General features: G+C 47.2%; 1 protein-coding gene across 3 annotated transcripts in view; it reads right to left on the bottom strand.

Moving 5' to 3' along the window:
* The window catches only part of Piezo2 (piezo type mechanosensitive ion channel component 2), a 347771-nt gene extending 339781 nt beyond the window's left edge, over positions 1-7990 (bottom strand). For all 3 annotated transcript variants that reach the window (XM_034637375.2, XM_071602748.1, XM_034637377.2), the window contains exon 1: positions 7927-7990. In XM_034637375.2, coding sequence (XP_034493266.2) covers positions 7927-7990 — 64 coding nt within the window. The remainder of the gene's footprint in view (positions 1-7926) is intronic.
* Between the last annotated feature and the right edge of the window lie 7898 nt (positions 7991-15888).

Here is a 15888-nt window from a genome sequence, read left to right as displayed (position 1 = left end):
GTTGTCTGAGCTGAATCCAGAGAACGAGCTGGTGGTCCGGCAGTGCCCCTATGGATAGACACTGCAGTGAGCCCTAGGGAGATGCACAAGCAAAGCCCACAAGGCTTTGAAACTACTGCTGAAGGTGGTTTGTGGCTGTTAATGAAAAATTCTAGGTAGTTGGAGGCTTCTGGAAAACACTGGCTCACAAGACACAAATCCCATTGAATGACTCTCCCTCTTCCCAAAGCCTTGTAACCTGACTCTAGTCCTCTCTCCTGGCTGAAGATGGGTGATCAGAGGCCTGGAGCCACAGCAAGCCTATCTGGCATGCAGGTAGCACGCCTGGCTTTAGCAGAGAACATTCCAGTGCTTACCAGCGAGACTGACCCCAGGACCAACATAAGTCAGAATTAGCCTGGTGCGTGTGAACCAGCTCTGATTTTTAGTCTGAAAGAGGAGAAGGAGGGTGGAGGGCTTTGAATGCAGGAAGCTCACACTCTGTAGCTGGTGCTGAGGTCCTGCAGCACACCTACGTGGGGCCTCCCCTGGGACTCCTTTCTATGGGCATCTAAGGATTCTGTGCAGCCTCCCCTTTCTTTCATGAATAATGGAATTATCTAGCTAAGTTCGCCCAAGGTCTACAATGTCATTGTAATGTCATGCTGATTAAATTCAGTGTATTACTCAAAATTTATTTTCCTGACTCAAATCTTATTTAGATAACTCTATGTTCCTACAAGACCATGCAGCCTCAGCTACCCCACACTGTGGCTTGGTTGTCTTTACAGGCATGACTGAGCACAAGCTGGGCACTCCAAGTCCTTTACTTCTGCAGAGACCAAATGCAATCATGCCTCTTGCTGCTCCTGTTGCTGTCACTGGTGAGGTGAGGTATCTTCCACGTCTGAACGCAGAGCAGGTGAGGGAAGAGCTGCAAAGCCTGGACCAGAATCTCTGTCCCCATGACCAGCTCTGTGTGACATCTGCACTCCCACAGCTAACGGGATAAAAAGCTATTTTACTTAGCAGTCCCTCACCTTCCTTTGAAGCAAGTCTTTAGCCACATAAGTTGGATGGGTATTAGAGACTAGAAAAGTTAGATGTAAAAATGCTGGCTATGAGATGGTGGTTTGTGGTCGTACCTTTCTCACATTAAAAAATGCGTGTGCAGAAATAACCCTGTTAAACCATGAAAGCGTTTCTTAGCTTTGAATATCTCATTCTATAGATGATGTAATTGAAGAATGGAGAGTTTCTGTGACTTGGCAGAGTAATGAGTGTATTACAAACAGGATCCAGACTTTCTCACTAGACCTGCAGACCAGGGTCCTTCCCAGATTCTTCACTGCCTGTATTTCTAACAAGGGTCCATGTTCCTGCAGCAATGCCAAGCCCAACACAGCTGGCACACAGGTACAGTGGGGGACAGAGAAGGGAAGGGTGTGACAACTCAATGTGCACACTCCATGGCACTCTGGTTCTGAATCACCATCTTGTTAAAGCCCTGTGTTCTTCCTCCTTTACTGAATCTGTGGCCAAAACTGCTGACCTAGAGGATTTGACCACAAGAGAAAACAGATCGATTCGTGTGGTTCCAGAAGAGCTGAAAACATTTTAAAAAATAATATGCACTTCAAGGATGATGCTCCGGTCAAACTTTACATTGTCAAATGGGTTTTTTCCTTCTCTCCTCACTGCAAAGCAAGTAAAATGCATTAATTGCAATACTGATAAAATGCTCATTTATGAAAGTCAGGGAGAGTGTTACACGCTATTATGAATTTTATATTCAAAGACTTAGAAGCCAACAGCTATAGGAAGGTAGACCTTAACTCTAGGTTCAAATTTCTGAGATATTCAAGAGAAAGAAATTTAGCCAATGAATATTTTAATTAATCAATTGGAAACTATGTGCTCAGTGCTCAGCCCTTATACAGTGATCAGGCACAATACAAAAACCTACAATTCAAAACCAGCATTTTTTCAAATGGCTGCTCTATGTTAGGAAGTCATTTAGTGCTGGGGATAGCAACAAGCAGCCCCTTATACAGAGTTCCTGAACTTGCAGACACAGAGAAGGGAAGAACTAAGCACAGAATTTTGTAAGGAGCGTGAACAAAGCACCCTATTGCTAGGGAAGGGAAATTAAGATGTCACAGTTGTCACGTTATTTCAGAGATAAAAATGAGCAATGGCACAGAGACCTTCCAATGTGTCTGACTGTGGGGAGGGAACAAGACAGGGTCATCCTCAGCCTTCAACAGTGTCTCAAAGCACCACTTACACTGACTGTGACTCTGAACTCTCTGCCCATGGGAAGGGGCAGCTCTTGATGGACAGGCCCTCAAACTAGCCCATAAATCCGACCCAACTAACATGGTTGCTTAGCATCAGACTGCAAGAATAAAAGCTGCTATTTATTGCATACTAGCACACATTAGCTAGTTAGCACACTCATGCAACTCCCAGGTTGCAGCCTTACATGGTGGAAAGAAGGGTCCTTTTTGCATTTGCTTCCTGCATCCTTCAGCTTGATATGGACCTAATGACAGGCTGCCTTGAGCATGTCCTGCAAGATGGCAGAGCAAGGACTGCATCCCTGGGGTGTCTCCTGGAGCAGGGCAAGCGCACCAACTTGACTGCCTACACCTTCACTTCATGTTGGTCTTATCTGCCTCATGCCCTGAGGAACGCATATTGATAAGAGAACTCAGGAACAGGAGACCCACCTCTGCTTAGAACCATTTGTCAGCAAAAGGAAAGAGCCCACCTGCTGCCAAGATAGGAATACCAGCTGGTAGGCCACTGGCCTGCTGGTGGGCCTAAGGGGAAAGACAACAGGGGATTGCCTTCTTTGAATGAGGTTCAGGCTGAAAAGCACTCAAGCCCTCAAAGAAGCCCAGGACCCTTTGCTGAAGAAATTCCTGGAGAGCTCAGAGCACAGGAAAGCACCCTGGGCTTCACACGCAGCAAAGGTAGAAAGGAGCCAAGAAGGAGGCCTGAGACTCTCCCTGCTCTGGGACCCAGAGGGGAAGCCACGGCTCCCTGGTGGGCCAAGAAGAAAGAGCAGGATGAACCCAGAGGGACGGCTCTGAAGGCGGCTCCTGGTTAGAAAGGGCCTGCCCTTGAGGGCAGGGGCATCGACAGGCTCCTGGCAAACGTGCAGGTGAAGGAGTAGAAAATGGTTTGTCCACTCCACTCAGAAGGCCTGAGCGGGCAGAGGAGGCTGCAGGGGACACGGTGTGCTTTGTGTTGTCCCCATTGAACCTGAAGTAGGCTGTGGAGCTCAGAGTTGGAAAACTATGAGGGGGGCAATCATCTCAGACAGGGTCATAAAACCATTAACTTTCTAAGAAATCAGTTGTTAGTCTTTGAAAAATCTTCACCCTCAGATAACTAGTGGAATGATATCAGAAGGCCCAAATACTGACTGGCAAAAACAACACAGACCAGATCTGCTTCTGCTTTAATAAAATGTTTTTAGTATTTGCAAATTCACATACAAGAGTCTAAACCCGTTCATCATAATAATATCCTGGTTTCATGCTGAATAGTGTGCAAAGAATTCAAAAAAGCAGGTCATAATCAGAAAACTTCTGCATACTATACATGTCAAATCCATTCAGCTATTTCCATCCTTTCAGTTATTTTTGTGAGTGGGACATAGTATCTACTTCTACAAGGCCGAGAAGGTGTGGCTAAAAGCAAAGTTACTTTAAATGCTTTCCAGGGATCCTTCAGCAGCTGGAACCACTGAGCAAGGTGGCAGCAGCAAGCCACTGATCAAGAAAAATCCATGCTGATTAGATTCAAATTAGCTTCATTTGTGAGTCTTGAACTGTGTTTAAGTGGGACTTCAAAATTACATCTGGAAGCCAGGTGCAGTGGCACACCTCTGAATTCCCAGCAGCTCTGAAGGCGGAGGCAGGAGGATCATGAATTCAAAGCCTGGCTCAGCAACTAAGCGAGACCCCTGTCTCAAAATAAAAAATAAAAAAGGTTGGGCAGGTGGCTCAGTGGTTAAGTGCCCCTGGGTTCCATCCCTGATATAAAAAGAAGAAGATGAAGAAGAAGGAGAAGGAGAAGGAGAAGAAGAAGAAGAAGAAGAAGACATCTGCTACATAGAGAAAATAAATATACTATAGAAAGAAATTGTGTGTAGAGAGCTAGACCTAGACATATTTCAAAAGTGACCACATATTTTTACTATGATTTTAATGCAGCTATTTCCAAAGGGAATTTTAGAGAATATTCCTGGAATTGCAATATTTTCCAAGTATAATTTTTCCTGGGAACACTTTAGCCTATGCAGCCCTTTATTTCTCTGCTCTTTCCTAACCTCTTACGCTCCATTTAGGGGGAGCAGGAGCTGGGGTGGGGAGCTACCTAGGTCTCTGTCCTCTGTTCTCCCTTGGTACTGTCCAAGTCCAGTGTCCTCCCTTCTCTTCCCTCCCTGAATGTGAGTATGCTGGCTCTTCTGGACAAGACCTTGGGGAACTCCAGGCAACCCTAGGCAAGATGGAATAAACCAGTTGGAGCCAGTGATCAAAATATCCCTAGTCCCTCCTAACTTTGGAACAAACTCAGTCATGTACTTAAAGATGGGTGGGAAAACGATTGTGTAAAAAGAAAAGATATTTGTAAAGTGCTCAACAAAGACCATTTACTGCTATCATTATGAAAGGCTGCCTGATATTACAGAAGGTTTTTGCCATTTTTCATATATTATGCATAAGGAAAACTCTGAAGGCCACCAAGAAGTCACAGGTCGTTTTGGAGATATTCAAATCTGCGGTGGCTATAGATATAGGCACATCTGTCAGCACATGTTCATTTTGGATGATGAACACCACATTCTGTTATGGTTTTGTTTGCTTTTAACACTCAAGAATCAGATAACACCTGGATAGAAGAGCCCTGGTATCACTTATCACTGCCCTTTCATTTCTTCCACAGGGGAAAAAAAATTAGCAACAGATTAAACACAAGACAGTTGGTTCTCACCCCCATCACTAGGTGAAGACATGAGGGTGGAGGCTTCCACACCAGTGCTACAGAAATGGGGGCTTAAAGGGAAGCCAGCCGCAGGATTCTGCCAGGGCTTGACTTTGAAGGCTGCCTTGTCCAAGGTCAAAATAGATGGGGAAGGTGTGAGATCCATTCTAATGGCAAGCAGATTGCTGCACTCCCTGCCCAGGATGTTAAGGAAGTTGCATGCTTGATTTAGCAGCCCCCTGGGAGTAGATAGACCAGAAAACCCTTCAATAACCTTGAAATCTCCACTTCCTCAAGAAGAGAATCAAGGTGGCAGCCACCACCCTGTTGAAGCTCAGTCATTGGAAGACACCATTAGCCTTCCAGGTGTGGGTTATCTTCCAGACAGCAGCGAAAGTCCAGCAGAGATTTAGGGCTGCATCCCCTAATGCTCTCCTCCTCCACTTTCCTGGAGCAGCCAGCCCCTGCTCTCCCTGAACCCATGCCTTGCAGGCTCCTGGGAAAACAACAGGCTCTAGGCTGAGCTGGGGACACCACTAGGCTCCACACCACACACACTCAAAACATCCCCACACCCTCCCACTCGTAACATCTCACACACAAAAAACAACACACCACATATCCATAACATCTCTCACACACTCATAACACTCCACACACCTGCTCACACACACAGAATCACATAAACACAAGCTCACTCAAATGCACACAAACATACACTCTTAGACTCATACATACACATGAACACACACCCTCCCACAGAGAAGTGTGAGCAAGCAGGAAGGAGCAGACCATGTTAAGGCTGCAACATCCCCTGGGCTGACTCTGTGGTCCAGGAAACGGAGGGGGCGGGACTACTATCCTGGTGCCTGGGAGCCCTGCTTCTCCTAAGAAAGCCCGGGGCTCAAGGTGGACTCACATCTAAAGCCCACAACCTGCGGGCTCAGGTTGGCAGGAGGTGACTCTTCCATGGTGGGTGGGCGCCATGGAAGAGGCAGGATGAGACAAGAGGCCAGGAGGATGATGACCCCAGACTGCGGGCAGCAGCCCCTGTTCTGCCTCCCCTGGGGGCTCTGGAAGCTCTGGGGCCTCCGCCCAGGGCTTTGCAACACCCACTCTGTGCCAGAGCAACAATCCTGGTAAAGGGCCTCCCGGAGTGGAAAACCCGAGGTTAGTCGGGATAATTAGGCTCCAGCCTCCCAGACTAGGGACAAGCAAGATGTCCAATAGGAGCCAATGGTTAGGGAGAGGTCACAGGCAATCAACGGGTCATTCCCTGCTGTCATTTGACAGAATGGACCGAACTGGCTGCAGATGACCACATCTTATTCTTCTAACAGTCACAGAACCCAGCAAGTGCCCAGGGAGAGGGAGGAGGGGAACAAGGAGGAGATGGTGGGTCAGAGAGGGGAGGGAGCAGCTTCTGACCCCAGCGCCACTCCTGAGGACCCCTTCTGGTCAGCACTGGCCACAAGTCGGCCCTCTCTCTAAAAGCCCCTCCTTAACTCAGGCACTAGCTTCCAATCAGCAAATACGAAATGTGCCGGGCACTCTGCCAGGCTCCAGATGCAGAGGTGACTGCCAAACAGAGACACCCACTGTGCTGAAAGCGCCTAGAGAACCTTTCCCAAACCAAGCTCCAAGTCAGTTTCGCTGAAGATGAGCTCCTCCTGTATGTGAGTTTGTTGACAACAAAGATCCCTGGAAAATGGTCCTGCCTTGAAACTTGAAATGCAGTTTTGAGGATGAGGCCAGCAAACCCCATAGGAGTCCCTTCTGCTGCCCAAGCTGGCTTTTCCATGGAGGGTTCTCCTGCTCAAGTCTCCCAGACACTTTGCTATCTAAAGGTGTTAATTAGTACTCCACTACAATATTCTGCCGATAGCTTGCATCGGGTTTCATACTCTAACAAAGAAAACATTTAACACAGGTGTGATTTCGATTCATCAACCTCTGGCAAGGTGCACAAAGGTGGCCTTTTGTGCAAAGACCACCCTCTCTTTGTAAACACAATTGCTACTTGGTAAAGTGCTCTACTCTCTAGCTCTGGAGTGGGAAGAGGAAAAGCCAAGCACAGTCCCATGGCCCCATGATCAGTCTTAGGAGTGGGATTCAGCATAACATGCAGGATTTGAGAAGAAATTCAGAAACTCCCTCATTACTAGAGGTTGGCTGGTCCTTAGACCAACGCCTACATCCTTTCAACACCCTGCCAGCCTGTAGAATAGTGAGGCACTCCTCTGGGCATCCCTGAGACTCTCGGTGGCCGGATCTTCACCCCGCCAGTCCCAAGGAGTTCCAAGCCTGCTTCCAACCCTCTAAGTGCCTGGAGAGGGAGGGCGGGACTAGGTAGGTTCTCAGCCTCAGCATCCAACACTTCCCTTGTAAAAGGGGGCTTTCCCGGTGCCTAGTCCCAGTTTTTCTTTTAAAAAACTCCATTGGATCTTTCACTTCTCCCTACAGGGTGGCTGGGATATGGGGTAGGGAAGAGATGGCCCCTGGTGGTCTGGATGGAGCACCATGTGCTGCCTGTCCCAGGACATCCCGGAGGAGGGGGCCTCAGGTCTAAGCTCAGGTTCCTACCGCGGGGGTCACTGCCGCCTTCCAGGCGACTTGCATCCTCTGTGCACAGGCAGTACTGTGCTTATTAAAAAAAAAATCCACGCGTGGCTAAATTCAACACAACCGTCTCCAGCACCTGCAGCAGATCTCTGTCACCGGGACTCTGCAGCTGGACGTTGAGGGGAGACACCGGTCCTTTGCCCCAGAGCGGGAAGTGAGAGAGACTTACTGTGTCACCGGGACAGCGCGGCTAACGCTGTTGCCACCTGGATCACGCTTCGGGAATCGAATCCGGGAGCACTAGTGCCCTTAACTTTGCTAGGAAGTCCCCGCTAAGAAGCCCTCCTCACAGTCCCCGAGTAACCTTGGAGAGCCCACTAGACTCACCTACTGCCAGGCAGATGGGGAGCAGCAGCCTGAAGACCAGCCCGCACACCACTTCCGAGGCCATCGCGTCGGTTCGGCGACTCCGAGTGCAGGGGCGAGGCTCGAGGGTCCCTAGGGCTGGGACGCCAGGCCCATGCCCGCCTAGGGCCTCCTGCCACCAGGAAGCCGCCCAGGCATCGCCTCTGCGCTGGCCGCCGGGCTTTCCGCCCCGAGGGCGCGCTCAACGCGCTCTCAGCTGCCCCTCGCCCGCAGGGCTCTGGGCAGCCGCTCACCAGGCTCTTGGCAGCCACCTAGCCAGGCGCCCGACCCTCTGCGGCCGGCCCATTAAGTGTAGAACTCAGGTTCCGGTGGCGGCGGCCTCTTCAGGGGCAGCCGGGGCGGGGGCCCTGGAGGAGGACAGTTTGGGAGAGTCCTAGGGGCCTGGAGCAGTTCGGAAAGGGGGCGAAGAGGGAGTGCAGTCCTCTGGCTGGGCTCCCGGGGCGTCGCTCAGGGGAGGCCGGGGAGCCTTTTGCGCAGAACCTTTCTGAAGCCAACGAGTCTCTGCTGCCCGGCCCCAGCCCCTCTGCCCACGCAGGCTGCCGCGCGCCGCCCTGCGCCTGGCTCTCGAAGCTGCCCCGCGGACCCCGAGTCTCGTCCTACAGCCCGCGGCCTCAAGGAGCAGGCTGTGGATCCCGAGTGGTGGTGCAGCTCAGCCTCTGCGCCCCCCAGCTTTGGGCCGGAGAGACCGAGGTGGGAGCAGCCAGGCGCACAGGACCATTCCCGACACCGCTGGGCTCCAGTTATCTGTCCGCGGGTGGCGCTGCGAGTCCTTCCCGCACTTGAAGGAATCGTGTGAGCGTGGGCAGGAATCGAGACGAAAGCGCAAAACGGGTAGATCAGATGCCAATTCCCTCCTCCACTGTCTCAATTTTAAAAAGAAAACTCAAACGCCGTCCGGATGCCCAGCGCGCCCCCCGCCCGCCGCGGTGCAGCCTCGCCCTAGCCGCGGCGCAGCCAGGGCTCCCCGGCGGGCGCACACTTCTCCACCTTCAATGAAACTTTGGAAGCCCTCACTCGGGGACGGGCGTGTCCTCCCGCCAATGGGAAGGCGGCTCGGGGCTGGCCCGCCAGGACCGCCCCTGAGCGACTCTTGAAGCAAGCGCAGTACACCCGCGCAAAGGGCGAACTCCATCTGCACCCGGCACGCAGAGAAAGGCCTGGCCTTGCCAACCAGGTGGGCTTCGCTCGTTGGCTCACTCCTTCTTTCGCGCCGAGAGTTGCTATTGGCTCCGCAGACCCCTATCTCTGCGTGCACTGTGTTTCTAGTTGCGAACAGAGGCATCCTGTACACACGGAGCGCCTGGAGCTTGCCCAAACCCAGGAATCACTCAACGCCAGAGGAACAATGCACAAGCCCTACAGGAGAGTAGCCAGGGGCTTGATTAACTCTGTGGGCAGTCAGTGCTGATGAGCGCACAAGTAACTATCCACCTGCGTTGACAAGAAGAATAAGGCTGGACTTCCAGAAGCTTTGTCCGTATCTAACCAAAGAAGTTTCAACTCTGAACGGGGTCTGACCAATCCTAGCTAGCCTTTCTCCAGAATGCACAGAAAAACTCAGATGTGCATCCCCTTTGTATATCTTGGGGAACTCTTTTTTTCCTCTTAGGCTTTGTTTCTTGCTGGTCGTAGCTCTAGAGGAGAGTATGTTGGCACCTAGAATGTTCCAATAACCTCCCTTTGCTTATTTACGAAACAACATCTAGAGAAATCAGCTGAAGCTGTGACATTCCAGTTTGTCCCTTCCCTGGTGTTAAGATTATCCAAGAGTTAGGGATCTGCTGGGGCCAAGGGGAATCCCAGGACCAGGAGGCAGAGGATCTTAGGATTTGTAGAGAGGACCAGGGAGAACTGGCGTTTCCATCCAGGGAGTGGTGGGAGCATTTAACCTCCATTCAGGACTTGCACCTGGGATTACATTGGTTGGAGAGGAGGGATCCGTGGATCCATGAAAAAAGCAGGCAAAACATGGTTCTGTCCTGACTCCTTAACCATAACAACTACCTGTGTGGGTACTGATTTTTTGACATAAAGTAAGCATGTGGTTTGAACTCAGATGCCCTCCCAAGTTCTCTGGGAGCTACAGTGCACTTTGTAATGTGATCCATTACCTTTTCTCCTTCCTTCCTTCCTTCCTTCCTTCCTTCCTTTCATAAAGACTCAAGATAGTTTAAATCTTGTGCAGATACCCTGAAACTTAGTCCACCTATGTGTGCTGCCACCTTCAGGAAACTTAAGGCTGTAGCACTGAGTTCAATCCTTAGCACCACATAAAAATAAACAAATAAAATAAAAGCATGCTGTCCATCTACAACAACAACAACAAAAAAAAAAAACAAATTTTTTTTAAAAAAAGAAACTTAAATAGCCTCTAAACCCAAACTCATCATAAGTCTAATAGCAGGATCAGAGAAGAGGACAGAGCTTTAAATTAGCAGCTAATTACTGATTGTGAATAAGAAATATTTATTTTACAGAACGCTGACATAAATACAACGCTAATTTTGATGTTCAGAGCTTGTGCTTGCCTCCCCCCTTCCCTCTCTCTGATATAATTCATTTTGGGGTCCTAACTAAAAGGTGAAGAAACACTCCTCAGTTTTAAATAATACTGTGTTGTTAATTGAATATTGTTTTCTCTGAATATCTTCCATGTTCTTACCAGGCTTAACGACTGCCCAGAGTTTTTCAAAAGTTACCATTCTGGAGGCCTAGTGAGGAGACACAACCGTCCCAGCAAACAGGGCACCTGACCAAGCATCCTCTCTGCTTGCCCTGTCTCACGCCTATCAAGCTAGTCCTTCAGTTCCAGAGATGTCAAGAGCTCCATCCCAGTTTTGAGACTTCCAATGCCTACTCTCCAAGGAACTTCAGTCGTCTCCACAATATTTAATACAAAGTGTTCAATCCCAGCCACATGTTGCTGTCACCTGGGGAGTTTTTGAAAATCCAAATGCTCCTACTCCACATTCCCAGAAATCCTGACTTAACTGGTCTGGGGTCTGGGGTCCCACACCTATATTTTTTTAAGGCTCTCATGTGATTCTCAGGTATGCAGCCAGGGTAGAGAACCAGAGTCCTCTTTCACACATCAGAACTCAGAAAACATTCCCCTGGATTTCAATACCAACATCCACATGGCCGGACCAAATCCAGCCTTCTGGAGCTGGGTTTCCATACCAGATTGACTGGAGCACACCAGTCATTAGCCAGTGGCATTGTTTTTTTATTTATCTTTTTATTGGTGCGTTACAGTGGTGCAAGTGGCAGGCTATGCCACTACATAGTAGTTCATGAACACAATGTAACAAAATAATTTGACCAATATCCCTCCCCATTGCTTCCCCCTCCCTCCACCTCTCCCACTCCCTGGTCCCTGTCCTCTATTCTGATCGCCCTTCAATGGTGTTGTGTTTATAACTGCTGTTTTCTCCTCTGTCTCGCCTACCTTGAGGGGCAGGACTGGTGTCTCCACAGGTCTGTCTTGAAGGACCCCACTGGCCCACCAGGGTTCTGATAACAGTGTTCAGGAGCTCTGCTTGCTCTGCAAACTTATCTCCAATCTGAGCATGATGGGAATGAATTCTGAAAGAGTTAGAGAATGCTCTGGTGAGAAGACAAAGTGCCTGCAGTGCTCAGCCACATGAGTGCACATTTTGATTGGGTGAATACCTGCTGTTTGGGATAAGTGTCCCCCAAGGCTTATTTGGGGGTACACTTATAGACACTTAAAGATTTGGTTCCCCCATCCCATAGGACTCTAGAAATACTGTGGAAGCTTCAACAGTTGGCCACGGGGAGAATGCCATTGAATTCACACCAAGCCCTGAGGTGAACTGCCTTCCCCCGCCAGGTTCTGCCGCCATCGTACACTTTGCCTTCACAGACTCAAAGCAGCAAGACTATTGCTCATGGACTAAACCCTCCCAAACTGTGAGCCAAAATAAACCCTTTTTCTTTTTAAATTGAGTTCTCTTAATTATTTATTACATCAACAGAAGCTGACTTACATAGCCCTTTGAAGTACATGACCACCAGCTTAGCTTAGGGAATGAATTAAATACCAGTTACTCCGTGTCGCTCTGAATCTACACTGTCAAATGATGACTTCTTTGCATCATTACTGACTAGTGCCTCAGTTTTTTCATCTAGAAATGGAAGAAATAATCAAACCTATCTAATATGGAGTGCTAACTGATGAAAACCATATATACAGTCCTTAGAGAAATGCCTGGCACATAGCAATTTTTCAGCAAATACTGGCTGCTATTATGACTATAATAATTACTATGACTACTATCATTGTTATTGGAAAACAAGGTCTGGTTCTTCATTTTTGAAACTGATATGCTGAAGCTTTACCTGCTGTAACACTTCAAGAAGGATACACTGGCCCCTCAGGTATGTTCAGAAACTGGTCTAGAGGAGTGGTGGACATTTTCCCAAGTGTTGAAGTCTTTGGCTGCAAGGAACGTGGCGCTTCATGCCTGGTGCAAGTTGCATTGCACCTATGTATCTTTTGCCTTTTCTGAACTTGCTTTAGTGCGGCATTGATTGACAGTGTTATTCAGAAATGCCGTCTTTGTCCCATATGCTAATTTTCTCTATCCAGCTCAATAAGGCAATACAGAGCTAATAATCTTTCTCAGTCCCATATCATCTTTAGTCCCATTATCCTCAATTATCCTCTCAGATACTCTGAGATCTTCTTTTGAGAGATCTCAGGGATGGATATTTCCCAAATGGCAACCTTACAAAGCAGTGTCTCCCACAGGGAACATAAAGCTTGTCAACCTGGCATTTTCTTCCTCCAGTGAGATCTGCCAAGATCCATGGGCGCCATCCAGCCTGTGGAGACTGTGGACCTCTTGCCAGCTTAGGGAGGGTGCCATCCAGCACTGGCAACATGTCTGCCTTAGTATGTACTAATAGAACATTTTAGATACGTTCATTTCCACGTTCCATCTATACTCAGTTTTATTTATGTTATAAGGCACATTTACTTGGAAATCAGTTTTGTTACAGTCCACTTGGTTTGGAGATTTTATACTTAAGAGAATCTGGAAGCTAAATGGAAGCCTTTCCTTTTGCTGACAAAGTTGGTCTTCCATACCTGTGAGCTGCACACCAATGGATTCAACCAATTCCAGATCAAAAGTACTAAAACAACAAATCTCATCCATACTAAACATGTTCAGACTTCTTTTCTTGTCATTTTCCCTGAACAATACAGTAGAGTAATATACAATGTTTATATTGTATTAGGTATCATGAATAATCTAGAGATGATTTAAAGTGGTCAGGAGGATGTGCATAGGTTAGATGCAAATACTGTCCTGTTTTCTATAAGAAACTTGAGCATCCACAGATTTTTGGCATGTATGTAGGGTGGGAGTGGTGGTCCTGGAAACAATCACCCATAGCTACCAAGAGATAACTATCTATTCTATGATTGCAATTTTTGAATGTATCAATTTAAGATATACAGCAGTAGTATTTACAAGATCCCCAAAATTTAAGGACTTAGACAACTTTTGATAATTTGCAAGATGCCCCTCGTTATACTTCTGCTAAAGTGGTTATTCCTACACAATCTTTGCCAGAGTAATTGACAATGAAAAATCACAGCCTGCTGGCTCTACATTAGATTTATACTTTGGTTATGTGTTTCAATATGGATCAGGAATCTGAAGCGGACCACTGATTTCATGTCTGCTGTTTAAGAATTTTGAAGAGTCAGCTAACTGTTGTGTATGCATTGACGTGTATGGTGTATGGGAAGATACTTCCCAACTGGATTGTAGGCTTTGAGGATGTGGACAAGATTTCATTTATAAGGTAGATTACAAAGCAAAATGTTGTTTCCAAATGAATTGTATTATATTTATGTTTCCACCACATACACACAAATACACACACACATCCATAACTTGATAAGAAATGACACCTATGAAAATAAAGGAACATGTAAAATTTTATGTGTTGTTTTAAGGTAAATGCATGGAGGAAGAGATAGTGAATCTGTGGGGAGGGTGCTCTGTTGAAGATGTGACTTGCCTTGGGCACTGCAGGCACCCAGGTGACAACAGTAAAGTATGGAAACCACTATTCATTATTTATAACCAACATCACGGCAGATTTTTATCTTGGGGTTTTCTAGCTGTTTTCTGTGTATTTGCTCCTGAAACCTTTGAAGAGGTTGCTGGTTTTAACGTGATTTTATCCAGAGAGGCTATCAAATTCTGGGAAGAGTTTTGCAGAAGGGAACTGGAATTGGGGGAATAATTTTGCAGTGAAATGTAGTAATAATTCAAAGCAAGTTACTAAACAAAATATATAGCAATACTTTTCTTTACCTGTAACCAATGAAATAAGAAAAATAGACTTTTCTGTCTTCTTAGATATTTATTTATTAATAAACACACGTTTCAGATTAACTAAAATTCCAGTAAGTCACACCACCAGGATTTCTTCCGTGATCATGGCAATGTTAATGTATTAGTAAGTCTAAGTGATTTTCCTGTATTGGTCTTCTCAAGGGATTTCAGATGTGTGTAAGCACATGAGTATGTATGAGGTGGGGAATTCTCTATTCCTAGCTGTTCACATTAGCCAATAACTAGGATCAGTGGATCAGAATCCAAAGCTGCAGGCAGCTAGTCTCTGGCTTGGTTCATTTTCCTGCAGTGCCACCTTTTGGCTAAAAGTGTATTTTAAAACATGCAAGTACTCTCAGCAGGAAGCCTGTAATCCAGCACAATCCACAAACATCCGAGGCAGCCAATGACAGGCCAAGAGGCTCAGAAATACAGCAGGGGGGTGGAACCAACAGGGCTGCCCTTGTAAAGTGGCCATTCACCAGGAAAGTCAGACTGTTTGCATCAGTGTAAATAATTAAGTAAATAGGAGGTTGTGCAAAGAACTATAAAGAAGCATTAAACATCACAGAAGAGTGATAAAAGTTAATCTGAGCTCCTCCAGGGAACTAGAGGGAGACAAATCCCTTGGGAAGATGGTGCTTCCAGAGAGGATGTAGATTCCAGGGAATGTCAGCTCCAGGAGGTCCAAGGCTTCTCCAGTGCTATATCCCCAGTAAGACAGGATGGGGCCTGTAGCAACCATTGTCTAATATTATAGTTGAGTAAGTAAGTCAGTCAGTCTAGGTGGGAAGGAATATCATTCCCAGCAAGAACAGGCAGCATCCTGGAGGCAGCAGAGGACATGGCCTGGTAAAGAATGTCCAGATTCCATCAGCTGTGATCCTGTGCATCTTAATTTGTTGGATGATACAGTTTCTATGCATTGCCTGTTTTCTTTTCTACCACTTGTTAAGTCCAAGCAGAATACTCGACAGAGGCAGGCATATCACAGGAATAAGGACAGCTGTCACGGGAGTTTACCTGCCCCTCCAGCCATGGTATTCCATCTTTGCAATGCTGCTGGTCACTGCAGAGACATGAGAAGCAGAGACCACTTACAGAAAGTCAAGAGACTGGGGTCACTTCAGCTGGATCAACTTCTTGCTGATGTGATGCTAAATAAGAACCTTCAGAAGCTGTCTGAGTTTTGTGTTCTTTTACCACTGTAGCGTTATCTGTGTTTAGTTCCTTTCTTTTAAGCCTTCTTGAGCAACTCCCATTTGGGCCTAGGGGGTTTTATGTTGTCCCTTTACTTGTGCAGAAGGAAGCAGTGTGGTTCTGAGTGAATGCTCTGCCACACTCTCCAAACAGTCACGACAGCCATTGATGAGCCTCTTGACTAAGAAGTCCGACACTTCTTCTCCAGGGCCAGTGTCTGGCTTGCTGGATGATGACATAAACATCATAGGGTATTCCAAGATTCTTTTAGGTCCTTCAAATAAGTGTTTGGCTTGTTTGTATTGGGATGTGTACAAATGGCCCCTCTTATTAAAATAAACATAAG

The sequence above is a fragment of the Marmota flaviventris genome, chromosome 16, assembly GCF_047511675.1.
Source record: "Marmota flaviventris isolate mMarFla1 chromosome 16, mMarFla1.hap1, whole genome shotgun sequence".
In the NCBI taxonomy this organism is placed as follows: Eukaryota; Metazoa; Chordata; class Mammalia; order Rodentia; family Sciuridae; genus Marmota; species Marmota flaviventris.
This window is presented reverse-complemented; position numbering and strand designations above follow the sequence as displayed.